The sequence below is a fragment of the Sycon ciliatum genome, chromosome 8 (assembly GCF_964019385.1).
Source record: "Sycon ciliatum chromosome 8, ocSycCili1.1, whole genome shotgun sequence".
Taxonomy (NCBI): Eukaryota; Metazoa; Porifera; class Calcarea; order Leucosolenida; family Sycettidae; genus Sycon; species Sycon ciliatum.
In genome coordinates this window covers 2,529,377-2,549,295 of record NC_088650.1, presented here as the reverse complement: position 1 = coordinate 2,549,295, position 19,919 = coordinate 2,529,377, and the positions used below count along the sequence as shown (strand labels likewise).

The 19,919-nt window shown below is 48.8% G+C and overlaps 1 protein-coding gene across 3 annotated transcripts in view; it reads left to right on the top strand.

The window, feature by feature from the left end:
• Positions 1 to 19,919, top strand: part of LOC135823889 (uncharacterized) — a 90,919-nt gene that overhangs the window by 69,604 nt on the left and 1,396 nt on the right. For all 3 annotated transcript variants that reach the window (XM_065336756.1, XM_065336755.1, XM_065336758.1), the window contains 7 exons: positions 7,583 to 7,604; positions 10,244 to 12,387; positions 12,886 to 12,934; positions 13,571 to 14,257; positions 14,806 to 14,926; positions 15,430 to 15,521; positions 17,818 to 18,061. In XM_065336756.1, the coding sequence (XP_065192828.1) occupies positions 7,583 to 7,604; positions 10,244 to 12,387; positions 12,886 to 12,934; positions 13,571 to 14,257; positions 14,806 to 14,926; positions 15,430 to 15,521; positions 17,818 to 18,061 (3,359 nt within the window). The remainder of the gene's footprint in view (positions 1 to 7,582; positions 7,605 to 10,243; positions 12,388 to 12,885; positions 12,935 to 13,570; positions 14,258 to 14,805; positions 14,927 to 15,429; positions 15,522 to 17,817; positions 18,062 to 19,919) is intronic.

Genomic DNA, 19,919 nt, shown 5'->3' with positions numbered 1-19,919 from the left:
GGTGGAAGTCTTGGAACGTCTTTCGTGCGTGTGGATTCAAAAATTCAGGCAGTTTGAGCCAACCGTAATGAATCCCGTAGAGTTGAAAGTGAGTGATATTGATGGTAAAATGCGATTTAAGCACTGACCGATTGTGTGGTACAGTATATGCACGCGCCTGTCACGTGCATGATGTAGCTGGCGACGCTAGCATGCCAATCCGTGAACCCTAAATTTAGATGTCTACAGTAAACATTACAGCGTGTCGTACATTTGATTGGTTGAACTATGCAGTGACTAGGTGTCACGCGAGGTGCACCTCCCACCATCATGTCCTACATTTGGACAGCTGTCCATGAGATCAAGAGTACATAAACACGAGAGAGTGTAACTCCGCTTGGTCTGGCCATGGCGGAATGTTTCATTTTGTTGACTTTTCTGGAGATGACGAGTCCTACCGTACGAGGCATGTACTACGAGTCTGTGGGCGCGTGAGCTTGTACAGTTTTCGTTAGGGGTCGTCGCAAAAGTTTTTTTGTCGTCTCTGAAACGAGAGCATCATTCGTTTTGGAGTGGGAGGGGGGGGGGGATGCGGGTGTGAGCCAAAATCACAACTCGACCGACACTGTACATTGTACTTGTACATGCATGCGATTATCGTCGTCCAGCATAGCAAGCTGCGTTCGTTTCAGAGTGGGGGGAGGGGTCCGAGTACGAAATAACGATATTGTCTCCATGGTCATAGCCAACCTGAGATTGAACGGGGGGGGGGGGGGGGGGGGGCTGGGAAAACTATTAGGGACCATTAGCAAGCCGTGAAACGTCAACAGGAACGAGTTCAACGGAACGCACGTGAAACACGACGTGATTGAGAATTAGCTTCTCGCGTTCACAACCCGTCTACGCGAGTCGGCTGCTTTCCAGTTTCAAACAGTTTTCTGATATTTTTACTGGCAATTATTTTTGCGAACTTCTTCTTGAGAACAATTCTCAGCCTGACTGACTTTTACCCGAATGAAAGTGAAAGAAACCCCATGACAGCCACATCGCCGATGGATGGGTGCAGCAAAGGGTTGTGTTCACGAGGTCCATGCCAAAACATAAATGAACGAGCAAGCTGAAGTTTGTCTTGAACAAGCATAAATGTTGGCACTGTGGTTACCCTCGATCCTGTTCTGTGTCATGTTAGTAACGGCTATGCCAAAATCAATGGTCCTACTGGTTGTTTGGTACGTTTCGCCATCGTATTTATTCCAACAAGAATGGGTGAGGCATTTTTCGAAATTTGAAGAAAATCGCAAAGACCAAACGAGGCGCGATTTACGGTGCTATACTCCGCTTCATGGTTGAATTCGCACGTACTTGACTAAAACCCACTTGTTGCGGTCATGGCGAGTAGACCCCTCCGAACTCGTCAAACACGAGTATGTTTCGCGTGGTCAGGCCGGGACTCTAACCCAGCCCCCCCTTCGCGTTGCAGTTTCACGGCTTGCTAATGGTCCCTATCACATAGCATTGTCGGGTTTACGGGGGGGGGGGCACGCTCCCACCCCCTTCAAAACATTTCGACCTGGGTTTGAAAAAACACCAGGCTGCTACATGCACCATGTGCACAGGCGGTAGACTCTACGCGGTGGGAAGCAGCGTCCAAAACCGGTTGCACAGACCGTCGGTGTGTGAGCGGCATTGATTGCACTGCGAAAGAAATGATCGACTCTGTACGAGCTCTATGCTTTTGTACAGATTCCAGGACACGCTCGATGCGTCTTGAGAAAGGCGTGCAGTGATGTGCTGAACGCAGCGCTGCCCAAGTGGGACAAAAACAAAGCTTGTGATCGTCAAGCGCCTCTTTTCGCAACGTTGTACAACTAAGTTTGGAGGATGATCCCCTCCAGATTCGAATCGCGAATTGGTTGACTTGAAGACTTTTCTGCGAAGTCTCAGCGACATCCATGGACCAAAGAAGACAAGCTCTGGCCAACAGAGCCTTGATGGATTTTGCAAAGCGTTCTTGCGACGGCGCGATTCCTGTTCCAACAGGAAACAGTGGGAGTGATCAAGTGGTTGCCAGTCCAGTTCGGAGCGGGCTGACATTCCGCCCGACGCGGAGGTGCCAGTACAGGATGGTCATCATACATACTAGTCAGACTATCGGAATCGCTGTTTTCTGTGTTCGAGCATTGGTGCCACCCTTCCTGCGCAATGTCTACTTGTTACTGAAGCCGTGGTGGTCTCGGACTTCGTTGGAGCTCTCTTCCGCACCAAGCAAATTCATCGCGCTCCGCACTCTTCCGCCCCAGAGCGCATATCGTTTTTCTGCAGTTCGTGCCGTCCCATACCGTTCGCGTGGCTCTTAATCAAGACTGCAAGCTCGGGTATAAGAATCCTGGTATCTCTCCTGGATACGAAATGCTGAAGTTGACGATGGCAAGAACAAAGAGTTTTCTCAAATTCCTAAAATGCGCTACTTGTGGCGCATGTTGCTACAAAGGTAGCAGGTCTGAAAACACCAACAAAATTAGTGAAGCCATTGCCAGGGAAAGAAGTTGCGGAACTACTTACCCTATCCCGCTGGATGGTCGTTGTAGTGCACTTGAAAAATGCTAGCTTGCCTTCATCGCCTGCCACCTGGAGGCATGGATCGCTTGAAAACGAAGTTTCTTTACCTGAATTTGAACGCGCGTCTTGTTCAGCACATTGTTGAGTGCTGAAGGGCCTGCCCCAAACTCTGATGAAGACGTCGACCTTAGCTGCAAGTGCAGCGAAGCGGGAGGCCACAGACTAAAGCTTGGTCCGTCGACAATGCCCTGCCTCAATTTCTAGCTGATTTCTTTGCCCTTCGAGTGGACAAAATATATTCGAAAAATCGCTCTGGGAAGCGGCAATTTTAATGATGCGGAGGAAGTAAGAACTAATGTTCACTTGAAAGTTGAACCCATGTTATGATAATGAAAATATGAGAGTTCATTCTTGTAAGTAGTATATTCTTTTACTCGACCACGCTATAACCGATACGCACTGTAGTAACTGAGCATGAGATACTTTAATCTGTATAGTGTAGGTCTGGAAGAAATACCTGGCATGTAATCATTTTGTAATGTTGGATAGCTAGGTGCGTGACATACATCATTACAGTCATGTGCACCATGTCATCTCCCCCGGCCGCGACCCCCTCATCCAAATCCTGGACACGCCACTGCATGGTTGTGGATATATGTGGGGGGGGGGGGGGGGGATGGGGATGAATGCAGCACTCGACCTAAACTATATCCTATTCTGTGCCCCAAGCGCTAAATTTGGTGCCGGCCGGCTTTGTAGGGTACCACTGCATTTGATCAACCAGACGCCAAGTGTATGTGGTAATTGGGACCATTTGCAAGCTGTGAAACGGCAAGACGAATGAGGAAACTGTGTTAGAATCCCATCCTGACCACGCGAAGCACACTGGTGTTTGATGAGTTCGGAGGGATCTACTCGTAATGACCACAACGAGTGGTTTTTTTAATCCAGTGCGTGCGATTTCAACAAGGATACGGAGAATGCACAGTAAATTGTGCCTGCTTTTGTGACTCTTCTCAAGTTTCCAAATGTTTCACGCACTCCTGTTTGAATAAAGTATGATGGTGAATATACGGTGTACGAAGGCAAGGCACTTTCTCACTAGACAAGTGACGTTTGCTAATACTTGGTCCGCCAAGTTGCAATTGGCGCTTATCTTCGCACTAGATTTTTCGGTGTTCTGCCTGTGTCATACCGCATGGAACCACCGATTCACCATCCGAACATAACCACAGACCATTGCATCCGACAACATGGCAGCACAAACCACCACAGAAGTTGTGATCGGTTCGTTTGAATCTTTTTGACTGGAGCTGCCACCGACGTACACTTCCGTCACCGCAATAAAAGGTTGCAACCTCCGGTCCAGTCCATAAAAAGCTAAAAAAGCGCATCGCTAACTTGAATTTGAGGACTCGCACTGTACAGCGCCTTGTGAAGAGTTATCACCAGCAAATCACCGACGAAGAAACTACAGATCATATCGACATCTCCAGAATGCGAGATCAATCCGGCAAACACACTCTGAAGCTCACAGAGGACCTGGCAAAGGAGCTGATCAAAATAAACACCAACTCCTGAGGGAAACTCTCGTATAAACGGCTTGCAGGGATCTCGCAGAAAAGAGCTACGCCTGCTCCAGAGTTAGTGCGACACTGGTGCAAGACGTTAGGTGCAGTACGCACAGGTGCTACATCAAGCAGAAGCTATCACTGCAGTACAAGCACCAGCGAGGGCAAATGAACGACCACCGATGCCAAGAACTCACACAACTGCCTGGCATTAGGCGTAACACCACACGCATACAATATGATGCCCGCTTGCACCCAAAAAAGTAATAAACCTAGAAGGCATGGCACCCCCACTACGGAAGGTGTATTTGTACCCTCAGCATTATACCTATGCATAATCATATGATGCCGCCGCTACCTCATCAATTGCTCTACACGGTCCCAGTGTCTGCTCTAGGATGGTAGGACAGCCGGGTACACGTGTACCTGGCGCAACCATTTCAACCGGGTCGGAACCGGGTACACATATACCTGGCGCTGTCTCACCAGCCGAGTCACATGCTAACTGGTTGGTTGGTTTATTTTAATTCGGACAATAAACGGGAACCAGGCCCAATGATATAAAGGCGGATGGATAAGCCGCATTTAGAAAAGAGAGGACAGGAATAAGAAGAAGAAGTATCTGACACATACAAGCCATGTAGTCAGTCCTTTCAAAGTTCGAAAGTGTAAAGTACCAACCGGGTCACAGTTGACCCGGTACTATATTTTCAACCGGGTCCAAGCGCCGCCCAACTGGGTGGATTACCAGGCTCACCCGGCGCTGGACCAGGGTACACGGTCCCGGTACAAGCTCGCCAAAACGCCCACACACACACACCGACACGCACAGTCGCACACACACACACACACCACCACCACCATGCACACACGCTCATAAGCACGCACCAGCATTCTCTCGACCGCCTCGCATTCATGTGACAGAAAATATACGCCCGCAGACCACCACAAGCTGCTCGCGTGAGCCCACATACCAATCACTAACACTGATACTGGCCTGGGAAAGCCCAAACGTTGGCCTTCAGTTACAGGTTAGCTCATTTTATTGGCTACTAGCCTGCCCGGCGTTGAGCCATGCATAATGCGCCTCCAGATCGCATCTGGTGCGTATGCACGTGCAAGCTGGGGATTCAAGCCATAGAGCACTTTCCTTTTGCCCGATTTATCTTGGTGGGACGCGTGATGGTTGTTGGCGCAAACTTGCACATCATTGTCAGCGAGCCTTTGAGCACATTGCGTTTGTTGGCCAAGTTTCCCCAAAAAGAGAAGGGCCCAAGTAACACCGAACGAGGTGACGGTAGTAGACTGATGGTCAATCCAGGACAGGGTGGGTTGCCCACGCTATCAGCGAGCATACTGCAGTCCTGACGAGGCAATGTTATGTGCACAGCGTCAAGATATACCGCGTCTTATCACCACACCGAGGGGCCATCTCACTCTCGGCCAGCGAGCCATAGAGTTGACGCGGTCCGCCGCCGCGCGAATGAATTTGTTAATGAGGTGCTCAATGCAAACAAAACTAGACTCCAGAACAAAGCGTTGACCAGCGAGTTCATAGGCCGGTGGTGAGTGCGGAGCAAATGGAAGCACAAGCCGTAATGCACTGATCGGGCCTCAAAAGGAGCAGGCAGGCATTTTTTGTTCAACATATGCCTGACCGAAAGAATAGCATGGCAGGCACAGATACGTCGGCATGAATGCGTGCGTGCACCCGGCAACCATGACTTGCCCCCTGCGGGGCGAGGGTAGGTAGTGAGTAATGACCAACCATATCAACAGAAAGCAATTTGCTGCCGCTATTCGATGTCACCCACAGGCGACAGTGGTGTCAGAACCTGCGGGGCAGGGTGCACCAATGCACCTTGTAGTCGGTAGTCAGAATTCGGAGGCATTGAAAACTGCTCTCCGTTGGTTACCTGGTATGTCGAATGTTCCCCACGGCACGCCCGCGCAGCAGCTGGGGCGTCTCGTCCCCTCAGCGGTAGCAACAGCTGCTCTGCCAACAGTGATCCGATGAACAAGTACCATCCCGACTAATAAATGGTCTTCCGGATGATCAGCTACGCTATCAAGTCTGCTCTGGAGACGCGGGGTGAATTCGGAACTACCCCCGAGATTTCTGATACCAGTGGCCACGATTTCTAACGAACTGTTTTGGCCAAATTGCCAAGCACAACGTCCGCGCAACTCGCGAACCGTGACATTACAATGATTCCCATGCGGTATGGCCCGCGTAGCGGATGGGCCATCTCGTCTGCCCAGCAGTAACAACCGCTGCTCTTTCAACACAGATACGACGAACATGTACAGTCCTGAACGACAACTGGGGTTAGGATGATGATGATGGGCGCGGCATAACTGCTCCACTAGTAACAGGGGAAATGTGTAGCCACTCCCATGTCAAACGCAAAGTCGCATCCGCACGGCCCAGCTGATAAATGGATAGGGCTTCGCCTGTCGCTCTGTTGCCAGAGTTGGAGCTAAATGCAAGCACTATGTTGAACGTGCTGTGTACAATGGACACTTGGAAATCACTGCGACGACAACCAGCTGCAGTGAATTATTCCAGTTTGCATCTTGTCTTGAGTATCTTGGCGACTTGTGGCTTTAGTAAGTGAGTTGAGTTTGATATCTACTACTGTGATACTGGACACTGGATACTGTAAGTCTACAAATTATCAGCACGGTTTAAATTTCAGCATCCGCAGGCCAAAATCCTTTTCTGCCCCATTAAAATTCAGCCTATACAGCTCCTGCCTGTATATCCTGTCATACTGTATAATGCATGTTACAATTTCAAACAAATCCATCCTGACAACTCTCAGCTCCATAGGCACATCAGGGCCACTTCCATGTCCTTTCCAAACTCTCCTATCATGCCTTGGAAACGCCACAACAACTCAATCTAGCATTTTTTTCAGCTTCTTGCTCAAACTCAACCGATTTTCACAATTCTTACTGCTCTGAAAAGCTGAGGTCCATGCACTTTTTTATGCCCATCCCGCGTGCCCCGTGCTAAATTGAAATGCCCTGGTATTTTCCAAAAAAATACAAGGTCTGAAACCAGAAAATTCGCGCTTACTTTGTGCCGTGAGTTCCTTGTTCATCTCGTTGCCTCTACTGCTCTAGGTTCATCTTTGTTCTGTCATCTTTGTCCTGTCATTTTTGTCACGAATAACCAACATCTATCCTGTATATCACAGTTCATTTCACCTTGGTAGTAGAAGCCACACCGACATTTATTTTGGGGGGGGATTACGAGTGCTTAAATCGTGGCTTATGTTCCGGAAAATACGATACGGAACTAAGGAAGAGAGAGAGAGAGAGAGAGAGAGAGAGAGAGACAGAGAGAGACAGAGAGAGAGAGAGAGAGAGAGAGAGAGAGAGAGAGAGAGAGAGAGAGAGAGAGAGAGAGAACATGTTAAACAAATATGTGTGATTTGTGCCTCTGTTTTTTCTGACTCTCTATGAAGGACGCCAAGCAGCTGCAGGCAGGTAAGTGACAGAAATTCTCAAACTTCTTTTCCGCCAAAATGTTACGAATGACCAGTGATGCACACGAATAGTCGAATAGTAATAAAGTTCGTTCGAAGAGCTGTACAATCATGTTCTATGTGTGGCATGCATGCTAGTTTTGTACGAGTACATGTGGACCCTGCGCTAACAGCAGTAGAGCTAGGGCCGCTGCTACAGATTACAGTACAGCGGTTACCGTACGTGTACTTGACGACGAATCCAGCCTGTGTGAGCGCGCGCCAAACAGTTAGTAGTAGTAACAATACAGTGCCGGCACTGTAGTACAGTTGCAAAGGACACGTGTAGTTGTACAAGTACAGTGCGTGCACTGTACTGTTGCGAAGTGGGAACCCATATTGCCTTCTTCTTTACTACTTTAGTTCGGTCCAACTCACCCCCCTCTTTCACTTTGAAGAACCGCCTGGACATCCAGTTCGTTTTTTGTGATAGCTTCTGGCACAGCTGGTCGTAGCAGCTCCGTTGAGGAGCACTCCGAGAAAGTTGATGGAGGCGCAAAAGTTGAATGCAAACTCTGCGAGACGAAGCTCGAGTTCAATGGCTCGGCTACGAGCTCAATGCGGGAAAATCTTCCCCGACGGCATGTTACTTGCTCGACGGCTGTAGCTGCCACGGATGCGAAGGTGTCCCATGCGAAAAGCGCAGACGCAATGCGGAAGTTTCTGGGCCGTCAAAAAATTTCAACGAATACTAGAATATTCGTTCGTTGAAAGATTTGATATTTGATAGAGTATTCGTTCTTGAAAACTGGGTTAGTGTGCATCACTGGTTGGAATACTATTTAGCATCCAATCCCTCACACATTCACACTCAGTCGGGGCAACAACGACTGACTTTGGAAACAATGTGTTACTTTGAGTAACTGGTCCCGTAATGCAAGAGCTCAAAGAGCTGGCAAGCAATGCTAGGCCGCTAGCAGCAACTTGCTCATGATGAGCAGCAACTAACGAAGAAAATATCCAGTTGGAAGCTATAGAGCTGTATGTCCCCAAGTAGTACCATTAGCAAGAAGATATGATGGCAGGGTTCTAGCCAGGTCAAAATAGTAGGGGGGGGGGGGGGGGCATGGGAACCAATTACCCTGTAACCCATTTTTGCATTTTCCGAAATTGTCTTGCCATGCAAAATTCAATGTACGGGGCAAACCCCCGACTTCACAACAGACAAATGTGCCTCTATGAACCCTCCAGTAGAGACTATCCACTACACTTTTCGTTGACTGGCATCAAAAAGTCCGAGAGGAAAATAGCAGTGTTGCAGAGAATATTCGAAAAATTGAATATCTTCGATTGCACAGAATATTCGAATATGCGAGTCAGAAGTCGAATATTCGAAATGCTACACTTCGTGTACAACTTTCCGTACAAAGTCTTAATTCGCTCATCGCAGCACGCTCACTGCATCCTTGCATCGTAGAATGTGCAACAGTCACTGCAATTGAGCAACAAACGACATCGTCAACATATTTTCGCTTGCCGCTGCTGCTGCCCAGTTTGACTTACGCGCCGTTTGTAGCTTGCACCTTTGCAAGAAATACTTATGTTCTTCTTCGTAGTTTGTAGCAGTTCCCGGTTAGTTTCGAATCGTATCAGTCCGCAATGCTTAGTTTCGAGTCAGTAGAAATTCGTGATGTCGGACCGTCAAGCTAGCTCCGTGTGGGAGAGTTTTGAGAGACTTGAGACTTCTGTTTCCGACGCAAGTCCACAAAATAGTTCATCCTGTGCATGGAATGCGAGGATGTCGTCTTCTTCCGCTCCGAAGTACATTAGGCTCTTCCTTCGATACATCGTTGACGATCCGTTTTAGGAGACTCAGTGCAACATGGAATCCAAACTCAAACGAATAAACTTTCATGTACTTGCAACAAAGAGTTGCGTCCAGAACAGTCCAGTCTACCGAGGAGAACAAGAACAGCAACTCGCGTCGCACTCCACTTCGTATTTTTTTGTCGCGGAATTCAAATTGCGATTTTCTCGACTTTTTCCACAAAAGCTGTGGTCATGTCTTAGCACGCGCTGGCTCAAATTAACAAGGAAGCGTAGTGTGCTGAAATGGGCTCGTCTGTATTGGTAGAATAGTAGAATATTCGCTCGTACTGTGCATATTTGTTAGAATATTCGTTCGTGATTTTGCTATTCTTTGCAACACTGGAAAATAATGATTATTGAGTGAACAGGGCACATTTTAGTGCTCTTTTATTGCTTGTTTTTTGGATGAATTGGGCGCAGCATCCGGGGCGAAAAGTGGTACAAGCATGGTGGTACTGGTGGTATCGTGTGTGACGCCCCTGGACTCTAAAACCCAGTGCCTCAACTGTAGCAACACCATAACAGGTGTCTCCTGTCTGCCAATATTCTGGTGATGGAGTAGTTATTGTGCGGGAAGCAATGCCTTTCAGACATACCGTAACATTGCGAGTCAAGCGGGCTTTCTCATAATACGAGTGCATGCAGTGAAGATGCACTCTCACTTGTTTTGCATTCCTGTTGCCTGTACTGTATGATTTCTTGCTAGTAATACAAAAGAAACAACAAACTGTAAATGTCACCTGCAGTTACGCAACATTTTTTGATGTGTGCTGTGCTTATCGTTGTGCCCAGGAGATACTGCTGTTCTGCCAAGTATCAGTGAACTCGAAGCAGCAGAGCAGGAGGCAGCCCGGTTGGGCGGTTCGACCGTCGTGCATTTCCTGCACGTGGCAATACTTGGTGCGGCACGCGTTGGAAAGACCAGCTTGCTGAAGGCCTTGCTTGAGAAGATGCACAATGAGAATGAACTCAGCACGCCCGGAATGCGCACGTCCTACACAACTACAAACATCTCTGATGACTGTCGATTCATCGAATGCCCAGACATGCCAGATGCTCTGAGTCGACTCTACGTCATCACCATGATGTGCAAACCATCCACTTCGAATCATTCCCAAGACAAAGAGACAACACAAGATGACAGAGAGAGAGCCACTGCAGGAGAGGATCCTGTGGCTGGGACCCATGCAGGACCTATGGAGGACAGCAGTAGCAGCAGCAGCAGCAGCAGCAGCAGCAGCGACAAACCAGCAATGCGCGAGGACATCCACAAGACCATCACAGGATTTCTCAACGCAGACCGGGTAAAGTACATCTCTGACCGGGCCAACACGCCCGACTATACTGTCATCACATTCCGCGACCTTGGAGGGCAGCAAGTCTACCAATCCGTGCAGCCCCTCTTCATGGCCAAAAACACAACCTTCATTGCCACATACAACTCTTCTCTGGACCTTCTAGAGACCCTTCCCAAGCTTGACGAATTTCAGGTCAGCCGGGAAGAATGTATCGAGCGGGCCACTCTACCGGCCAACGCGACTCGCCTAGACCAGCTGCTCGGCTGGCTCGACATGCTGCTGCTGAATACAAAAGCTGACAGCAGCACAGACCAGAGTGCTGCAGATAATGTGTTTGTAGTGGGGTGTCAGAGTGACAGGTGGAACAAAACCGATTTGCCTGATCCTTGTAAGTTACTTCAAGAGAAGATAAAAGGTACCCCGTACCAGAACCTTGTCTGGAACGACACTTCGCACTTCAAAATCGACAACACCAGATCCACTGGAAGTGCAGCGCAAGCAGATGAGCTACAGCGATTGAGAGAGGCCATCGTCGACCGCTGCCAGAAGAGCCAACGTAACATCCCTGTTCCATGGCTCCGATTCTGCATATCCATACACACGCTCAAGCAGGAGGTCTCGTGGCCTTGGATTTCCTTCAAGGAGGCAAAGTTCATAGCAAAGCAAGTCAAGGCTGTTCCACATGACTACAGTGACCGGCAAGTACAGCAGCTGCTGAAGTACTGCCACGAAGCAGGCCACCTGGCGTACTTCCCAACTTTCAAGCTGAAAGACACGGTCATCCTGGAGCCCCAGTTCATCCTGGACTGTGTCAATGCCTTTGTCTACATGAAGCCTGACCGAGACATCACAGTGAACGAAGCGCGGCGCTATCGTTCTGGGTTCATGACGGAGTCCCTGGCACGCAAAGCTCTTAACAAGATGTTCGAGGGTCAGTCTTACTGCGACCATGCAAAGGCGTGGCAAGCAGTCAGAGCAAGCAGTGATGGGTTCAAGCTCATTTTTGAAATCTTAGAATGGCTCTCAGTCCTGGTAATTGTGCAGGATGAGAGGTCTGCTGAGCACGAGTTTATTGTACCTGCAGTCGTCCAGGACATGGGCACGGACCCGCAGACGCCTTGTTCCTGTGTCTTCGTGTCCTTGAAGCACGCAAACTGCGATGAGTTGATGCGCTTTCCCGTGTTCCTGTATTGGCAATGCGTGGTGGAGGTGCTGCTTAAGTCACACATGCGCTCGTCTGCCACACTGTCACGGTGCAGCGTTCGCCTTCGCTGGAACAGCGATTGGCCGTGGCTGCACCTGCACTATACACGCTACGGCTTACAAGTGTACCTCGAATGCAAGGGCCGACATGGCGGCAGCGGAAAGTCTACGCTGGATGAAGTCCGGGCAATCGTGCTCACAGTGGTACGGAAGTGGGGCCTGCAGGCCGAAGTGATCAGCACATTGCCATGCCCCTGCGGAGAAACATCGGGCGAGGAGTGTTTACAGCATGGCTTATCTACGTGCCGCGCGCCAAGCTGTGCGCACGCCTTGAAAGCTTTCACCCTAGTGGCTAAAGACTACCCACTGTGTACACGTTCAAATGATATACAGATGATCCGTGAGCAGGCCATGTTCTGGCTGGGCCTTGACCAGGTGAGAAACTTGACCTGATTGAATTCCCGCAGCTATGCAAAAGACGTTACGTTAGTAGCACCTGTCGCTAGCTTTAGTTCATATGTTTTTGTGGGGGGGGGGGGGGGGGGGGCACGAACCATGAGACAAGTTCCACCAGGCCTTGTTGTAATTCTGTTTATCTCTGTTCAGGACGAGAATTCTTCACACACAAAGTTGCACCATGTCTCTATTTTCATAAAACTTGCCACGTATTCCCGTCATGTTAATGAGGAGATAACCATTTTGAGCCTACTCTGACTTCAGCGATTATGGCTTGTGCGTGTGCGTGTTTGCATGCATGTGTGCTTTTGCTCGTGTGTATTTACATGTGTGTGTGTGTGTGTGTGTGTGTGCGTGCGTGCGGGTGGGCGTGTGCGCGCATGTGTGTGTGTGTGTGTGTGTGTGTATGCGTGAGTGTGTGTGCGTGTGGCCGTGGGCATGTGCTTGCGTGTACTTGGTCTCTTGCAATACCTGCAGGATGCATGTGGAAAGCTGTTTGACCCGAGATCAGCCTCTCTTCCTTCAGGTTAGTTGGATGCACAATACAAACAGATCTGGTACTCTGGTACCGTGTTTGCATGCCTACGTGTGTGTGTGTATGCATATGCTGCACCTGCATTTAAGGTTCGACTACATCCAGCTTTGTGTCTGTCTGTCTGTGTTTGTGGGGGGGGTCGGCTACTTGGAGTTGTGTTGTTGTGCCTGCCACCTTTGTTGAATTCAGGGTCTATAATTATACTTTCTATTTGAGGTATACATACCTTTTCACCATGCTTCTGGCTAGATTAACTCTTGTGTAATCAATGGTCAGGCACGTAGCACGCACTGGGGCACAGTGGGTGCGTGCCCCCCCCCCCTAATAATTTTGACCTAGGTTCAGCATGCACATAATGACTATGAATGACATGCACCAGCCATCCTACACATATTATGCAGCCATGCACCCCCCCCCCCCCCCCTCCTTCCCTCCCCCACCCCTAAAAGGGGGGGGGCTGCTGTGCTCCTGATGGTTCTATTGAAGCTTATATCAGATTCAATCTGATTTGGCCACCCATACTAGTAGCAAGTATTACCTTCACTGGGAGCTGGGGTAACTGCAGTTGGATCCTGGGACGGATACCCTGATGCCGTAACCCATTTTTCTACACCTTTGTTCGATCAGAAAATCCCTCTTCTGGCAATCCTCATTTACCAGCATCAGAAGGAACACTCTGCCCAGTAGCATCACAGCCAGAAGCCACCTCAGCAGTGACAGGCTCAGTAGTAGCATCACAGCCAGTAGCCACCTCAGCAGCGACAGGCTCAGTAGCAGCATCACAGCCAGTAGCCACCTCAGCAGTGACAGGCTCAGTAGTAGCATCACAGCCAGTAGCCACCTCAGCAGTGGCAGGCTCAGTAGCAGCATCACAGCCAGTAGCCACCCCAGCAGCGGAAGGCTCAGTAGCAGCATCACAGCCAGTAGCCACCCCAGCAGCGGAAGGCTCAGTAGCAGCATCACTAACAGCATCACCGGCTGTGGCATTACTAGTAGCATCACTGTTAGCAGCAGCAGCAGCAGCTTCATTAGCATCAGGAGCATCTCCAATAGCAGCAGGACTGTTAGCAGCAGCAGCAGCAGCAGTCCTTGCTGCAGTAGCACTTTCAGCAGCAGCAGCACCAGTAGCAGCACCAGCAGCAGCAGCAGCCTCACCAGTAGCACTTTCACCAGTATCTTCAGCAGCAGCACCTCCAGTAGCACCTTCAGCAGCAGCACCTCTAGTAGCACCTTCAGCAGCAGCATCACCAGTAGCATCACCTTCAGTAGCAGCACCTCCAGTAGCATCTGCAGCTGCAGCAGCAATGACTACAGGTATGTACCTGACTGGGTGTTCATAGTGTATTTTAGATGCACATTTGACCAATTTAGCACAATAATTAATGACAGTCACTTTTCCAGCGTCACCACTTTGAATAGGACTAATGACTAGCTAGATCTTTGTCGGGAAAAAGGTTTTCTCATGAATGCCTCCAGGGCATGTTTCTTAGTGGAAATGGCTGTAAACACAGCCGACACGTCATAGAATTGCTATGGTGTCGCTGTCATATTTTGTCGCCCTGAAGCGAACATCGTCCGTGGAACAGGAGGAGGGGGGGGGGGGGAGAGGGGGGGCCAAAATCGTAACTTGGCCAACAAACTGTGTTCATTTTGGAGGTGTGAGGGGTTCGTCCGAGTACAAAATGAACCATGTTCGTTTCAGTGGCGACAATAAACTTCTGCAACAAACCGTGTGTGCGTGCCCACGTGTGTGTGTGTGTATATGTATTCGCTGCATCTGCATGTGTGTGTGTGTTTGTGTGTGTGTGTGCGTGTGCATGTCTCTTGGCCACTCCAATGGCATGCCGTCTGTTGCCTTGCAGCAGAAGCCTGTGCCAGTGTGGGCAGTAGAAGCGGTGGTCACGGTGCTCGTGGAAGCGGTCATCACAGCGCTGGTGGAAGCGGTGTTCACGACGCTGAATTCATGTCACTTGGTGCCATTGGGTTAGTGAAGGCTTTCCTCGCAGGTTTATATAAATAGGTCAAATACATTGCCTAGGAGCTGACCAATCAGCCACTTTCATTAACGAAGCGTTCGGGGTAATGGAAACACTGACAACAAGCTGCCTGCACATTTAGCGAGGGGATCTTTTTGATCACAGAATGCTGCATCGCATTTCAAGGCTCTACTGTCCACCGAGGTGGGATGCTACAGTCCACGGGGGGGGGGGCAGGCACTGTCCACTGGGAGTGGGGGGGGGGGCAGGCACTGCTCCCGGGGGGGGGGAGAGGGGGCAAGTACTGTCCACTGGGGGGGGGGGAGAGGGGGTAGGCACACTATTGCCCACTGGAGGGAGGGGCTCTCCTGTCCACTGAGGGAGGCTCTACTGTCCACCGAGGGAGGCTCTTCTGTCCACCGAGGGAGGCTCTTTTGTTGCGACCCTACATAGAATGTCGACCTGTTTCTAGTTTTTTCGTTTTGTTTTGTATACCACTCTGCACTGCAGTGGAAAGACACTTGATCAGATTGCCGACTGGCATGCGTTTGTTAGCTCGATTGAACCATTCATCGGTGGAAAGGAGGAAGGCGACGAGAGAGGTTGGTTGCTTTTGGACCCCGTGATTCATGTTTATTTCAATAATGCCGAGTGGTGAATATATTTTCTCCAGCAAGGACACGGCAGAGTTTCAGCTGTGTGTATGTAGCGAATTATGAGTAAACGTAGTTTGAAGTAGTTCTAGGGTCAACCTTATTCTCTGGGAGTGTAGGAGCCGTTCGATTGCGGGCGATTTTCTGAGAAAACGAGCGTGAGGCTGGTGGCCTAAATTTTCTTTTGTATTTGAACATTCTCGGTGACGTCCAAATATACTTATGGTGCGGTTCAACCAGGTGAACATATTTTCTGAGCCAGTGAGTTCCCCTGAGCTGCTTGAATTGTTTTGCAATACCCTCTTGTCACTGTATGCACGTGTATGTGTAGACTTTGATGAGGAGGTAATGTCCTTGTACATCGGTTTTTGACCAGTGTTCCTATTGAAGTCATGTCCCCTAAGAGTGGTACTGACTCCTGATTACTTTTTTGTTTTATTGCCACGGCTTGCCTTGGCAACCCATCAAGTGCAGCATCAGCTGCAATGAGCATACGTAACCAAGTAGACTCCACTGCTTGATGCAGGTTGTTGTTAACTTGGTGTGTGAACTGGTGTTCTACCTCTGTGGTTCATGACTGGGGAACGGCTTAGCTCACCTCCGCAATCTTTTAACCCTTTACCGGCAGCACCGTACTTGAATGAGTCGTAAACGACGCATTCGACATGCATACTTGGTCCGCGTCAGCAATATTGTCGCTTATCTTTCGACAATTTGAACTTAGACTTTGGACATGAACGCGTGCACTTGAAGTGATAAAACTTGGTACGATGGAAGGTAAGGTATAGAATGACAACTAGCTATGAGGAATTTATTGTCCGAGGAAGGGTTCATACTTTTTTCGGTCCTCCTCGTCGCTTCTCTCGGCGCTGGCGACAAATATTTTTGCTCGGGATCGATTCTGTTGCTTTTGCAAGCTCATCTCTCTTCCTCTCCGCTGCCTGGTTTTTTTCTAAAGAGAAGTCGATCGTGAAGGTCGCCTTCTCTATAGGACTTCGCGTGGGCAGCACGACAGCCTGTGTGGTTCAAATCAGACGCCGTTCTTTGCAAGATTTTATTTTGAACGACGACGACGCGTACAGTACTTGCAAATCTCCACGACGCGCTGGATACTTCGAGCGTTGAGCTGGAGGTAAGGGAGCAGCGATCTCAGCTTGATGAGCGATTCCTGAGGTGAGCGATCTCGGCCGTTCAGCAAAATGGAGCTGATTCCGAGTAGCCAATTACTTTTTTGTGGCTTGCGCTGCTCTTGCCTGCACAGTGTAAAAAGATAATCTATTTTGATGCGGCGCTGTATCAATCAGAATCACCCACCTGTCGCTCTCGAAATCCACTCAAACTCTAGCTAGACCTTTCAGGTACTAGTAAAATAACTTGCTAACCAAAATTGGGATGAAATTGGCTGCCAAGTAAGCATTGGCGACATAATAACAAAGCTGAAAGATAAGCGACAATATCGCTGACGCGGACCAAGTACTAAAACCATAGCTGGTATGACAGGAAGCATGAGCCCAGTACCAGTACCAGTACCAGTATCAGTACCAGTACCAGTACCAGTACCAGTACCAGTACCAGTACCAGTACCAGTACCAGTACCAGTACCAGTACCAGTACCAGTACCAGTACCAGTACCAGTATCAGTACCAGTATCAGTATCAGTATCAGTATCAGTACCAGACTTCCAAGAAAACATAACTTGCACATACAACATGTGGCCTCGTTGTGAGTTATTGGCATCCTTCCCAATCTTATGGATTTCATATACAAAATACACTTGCCGGTAAAGGGTTAATTATGTTTACGTTAACTGAAGCTGTGTAGAAGTTGGTTGCTCCCACACTGCAGCGCTATTCCCGTCGACCTGACTTGACCCTTGACTGACTCACGGTTGACTGTTTCAGTGTGGGAGCAACTAACTTTCTTTTACGATTATCGCCGAGGTCCTACCACGCTTTCGTGTTAAATGAAGCTCATTGTTCTTAAATGAAGCTGGTTGTTCTTCAGTGTAGCACATGCATGCACACAACCCACACCGTCCAAATGAACACTAGGACATTTTAGAAACGAACGTTTTCGTTCCCTTCTCTTCATGGTCTCTTACATGGAGTAAAGCAAAATAACTAAGACAGCAATTCTATGGGCAAAGAAGTGAGGGAGATAAACATCAGGCTAGAAGTGCGAAAAGTCAGCAGATCAAAAACAGTGTCATTGTTCTTTTCTGCCCTTTCTTCTGGTGATGTTGTAGCAAACTGCGGTAAGGCGGCTGTGCAGCTAGTGGCTCCAGAATACACAAACTACTACCGCAACGTGCTAAAGTCGTTTCACGAAATGAATAAAGGTAACATCGGAGGCCCAGGCAAAGGAGAAAACAACCTCTTCTGTATCTTGCTGTATCTGATGAAACGTCCGAGCACAACCGTCCAAGAGCTGTTTAACCTGCTGGCTGATAATGCCAAGCATAGTCGGCGCCGTCTTTTCACGGCAATCAAGTGAGTTGCAGGCTGAGTGTGTGTGTGTGTGTGTGTGTGCGTGCATGTGTGTGTGTGTGTGCATGTGTGTGTGTGTGTGGCGGGGGGGGGGGGGGGGGGGGGGGGGGGAGTGGCGGGGATAGTTTAGTGATCTGCAGTGGAAGAAGGTTGAGGCATCAGATCATGTTACCATGGTTTCAGCACACCTGTGTATAAATAACACCTAGGTATAAAATATCACCTGTCTTTTAAATTAAGACCCCTTCGAATAAAGACCCCCTTCGAATAAAGACCCCCTTCGAATAAAGACCCCCTTCGAATAAAGACCCCCTTCGAATAAAGACCCCCTTCGAATAAAGACCCCCTTCGAATAAAGACCACCTTCGAATAAAGACCACCTTCGAATAAAGACCCCCTTCGAATAAAGACCCCCTTCGAATAAAGACCCCCTTCGAATAAAGACCCCCTTCGAATAAAGACCCCCTTCGAATAAAGACCCCCTTCGAATAAAGACCCCCTTCGAATAAAGACCCCCTTCGAATAAAGACCCCCTTCGAATAAAGACCCCCTTCGAATAAAGACCCCCTTCGAATAAAGACCCCCTTCGAATAAAGACCCCCTTCGAATAAAGACCCCCTTCGAATAAAGACCCCCTTCGAATAAAGACCCCCTTCGAATAAAGACCCTCTTCGAATAAAGGCCCCTTCGAATAAAGACCCCTTCGAATAAAGACCCCCTTCGAATAAAGACCCTCTTTGAATAAAGGCCCCTTCGAATAAAGACCCCCTTCGAATAAAGACCCCCTTCGAATAAAGACCCCCTTCGAATAAAGACCCCCTTCGAATAAAGACCCCCTTCGAATAAAGACCCCCTTCGAATAAAGACCCCCTTCGAATAAAGACCCCCTTCGAATAAAGACCCCCTTCGAATAAAGACCCCCTTCGAATAAAGACCCCCTTCGAATAAAGACCCCCTTCGAATAAAGACCCCCTTCGAATAAAGACCCTCTTCGAATAAAGGCCCCTTCGAATAAAGACCTCTTCGAATAAAGACCCCCTTCGAATAAAGACCCTCTTTGAATAAAGGCCCCTTCGAATAAAGACCTCCTTCGAATAAAGACCCCCTTCGAATAAAGACCCCCTTCGAATAAAGACCACCTATGTATAATGACCACCTTCATGTATTTATAAAGATCACCTGATGAGTGCCTGAGATGGCATGAAACTTTAAGTTGTGACTGATCAAGCCATCTGTTGTTCTGACTAGTGTGTCACGGCTCTACCTTCCCGGTATCGAGCTCTCTTGGATTTCTGCTGGAATTCACAACAGTGTGTAAAGATTACCTATGTATACACTATAAAGACCACCTGTGTGCTTGAGAACGTTGGTGCGTTTCGAGATATCAAAATTTGGCGGGCAAAAAAACAAGCCATTCAAGCTTTGCACTCGATGTCTGTTGTGACCGCTCGACAGGGAGCACACAAGCCAGCTGAGCACCAGCGATAACAAGCCCAAAGTGGCTTGTTTGAGTGTGACCGCGGCGGCCTTAAGACCACTTGTGTATAAAGATCCATTAATGGTAAAAATGATCACCTGTATGTAAAGGGTACGGTGTATACGGGTATCAGTGGTCTCTGCACCTTCAGGTGAAGGGTGGGTTGGTTTGGGTTTGGGGTGGTGGGGGGATTGTTGTTCACTGAACCACAGATCTTGCTATGTTCAAGCTAAGTTGCTAAATACTTGACAATCAAAACATCTGATAATTGGCCTAATACTGTAGAACGTATAGTTTTTAACGGGTAAAGAAATTAGCATTCTCTGAATCAGGACCAATTGACAATGAAATATGTTAGTGACCCGAGTTTCAGAGTTTTAAGAA